This window comes from Chanos chanos, chromosome 8, assembly GCF_902362185.1.
Source record: "Chanos chanos chromosome 8, fChaCha1.1, whole genome shotgun sequence".
NCBI lineage: Eukaryota > Metazoa > Chordata > Actinopteri > Gonorynchiformes > Chanidae > Chanos > Chanos chanos.
In genome coordinates this window covers 20,993,712-20,995,402 of record NC_044502.1, presented here as the reverse complement: position 1 = coordinate 20,995,402, position 1,691 = coordinate 20,993,712, and the positions used below count along the sequence as shown (strand labels likewise).

Below are 1,691 nucleotides of genomic sequence, written 5' to 3'. Positions count from 1 at the left end.
TGCAAATTCTCCCTCTTTCTGTCTCATGTGACCAATCTCTATTTAAATCCTAAACAGCCCCTGAACTCTACAGACAGGGCTGTGGAGTCACTACACAAAACCTTCAACTCCAACTCCTCGATTTATTGTACCACATGCTCTGACTCCACTAACCCAAATTTGTTTCTAACTCCAACTCCACGGCTTCGACTCCACAGCACTGCTTTATTACAAAGCAGTGCGGTGGAGTTGGCTGTGGAGTCAGTACACAAAACCTCTGAATCCAACTTCGACTCCTCAATTTATGGCACCATCGGCTCTAACTCCAAATCCAGTAACCCAAATTTGCTCCCAACTCCACGACTCCGACTCAGACTCCACAGCCCTGTCTATAGGAACCATTCTCAGAAGCTGAGCTTCAAAGCCAATCATGTTCTCTGTGTTTCTGGTGCTGCTCTTGGCAGCCACATCCTGTGAGTCTCTTTGCTCTAATAACAGAAACTGCAGCTGCAGTATCTTGTAGTCCATTTTACTGACAGTTTAGAGTATTTGACTGAATGTCTCATGTCTTTGTAATACTTTATAATTGAATCTGTCACAGGTGTCCACTCTTATGAGCTGATTCAGCCTGACTTTCAGACTGTTCGTCCAGGTCAGCAAATGACCATCAGTTGCAAGCCTTCATATTCAGTTACCAGCTATGGTACAGCTTGGATCAGACAACCAGCGGGAAAAGCTCTGGAGTATATTGGATATATCAGCTATGTTGGGAGCTCATATTACAAAGAGTCTCTGAAAAACAAGTTCAGCATCTCAAGAGACACCAACAGTAACACAATAACATTACAAGGGAATCATTTGCAGACTGAAGACACAGCTGTGTATTACTGTGCCAAGTAGCTACAGTGTTATAAATTATCATCTGTCTTGTACAAAAACCTCAGTGTAGAGTATGACAGCGATAGTGTTACGTACCAGGTGTGATATGGCATCCAGTGGTATGGGTATGGGTATGGGTTACACGCATTACGTCCATCTGGTAGAGGAGCTGTACAAAATCTCAATGTGACTTGTGGTATTAACTACATTGCTGTTAAGGGTGGGAGAGCCCTCTGGTACTAATATAGACTGGAGTTCTCCACTACATATGCAGTAACAAGACAAATCAAGAATGCATAACTGGCATATGGATTATTGCAATGTTTGTATAGTAATACAAAACATAAAACAGTTGCCTGGATTGTGAAAATTGTGGGTAGGAGGCAAACAATGCTTTCAACACAGAAGCATACACCTAATATCCTGGAGCAGGAACACAAAGGCACGTACATAATATACAGGAGCACCCTACTGGGATGGACACAAATTATAAGATACAACTACACCACACATATTGAAACAATTCACAGTACATGATGCAAATAAATAACAAATTCAGTCAAAATCAAATGTCACATATACACAGAACACTAGATATATCACTGCACTCTGCAACCAACAAGAATTATGTCCATCAAACCTGTAAGGGTGACCCTTATTGTACACACTAAGTGCTGCCCCTGTGAAGACCTGACTTAATTTAAACTCAAAAAGATGCACTGACTAATTACAACTGTCCATCAAAGCACTGTGAAAATTCAGGACAAAACTACAAGGACTCAATATTATATCTGAAAGCCAAATACTACAACTGTAAGAATTTATCTTGTCCC

At 41.1% G+C, this 1,691-nt stretch overlaps 1 gene segment (V, D, J or C); it reads left to right on the top strand.

Moving 5' to 3' along the window:
- The first annotated feature begins 409 nt into the window (after positions 1-409).
- Positions 410-879, top strand: LOC115817967 (immunoglobulin heavy variable 3-30-like). The segment is given in 2 exon segments: positions 410-452; positions 581-879. Coding segments are annotated over 2 exon segments (342 nt in total).
- Positions 880-1,691: the final 812 nt, after the last annotated feature.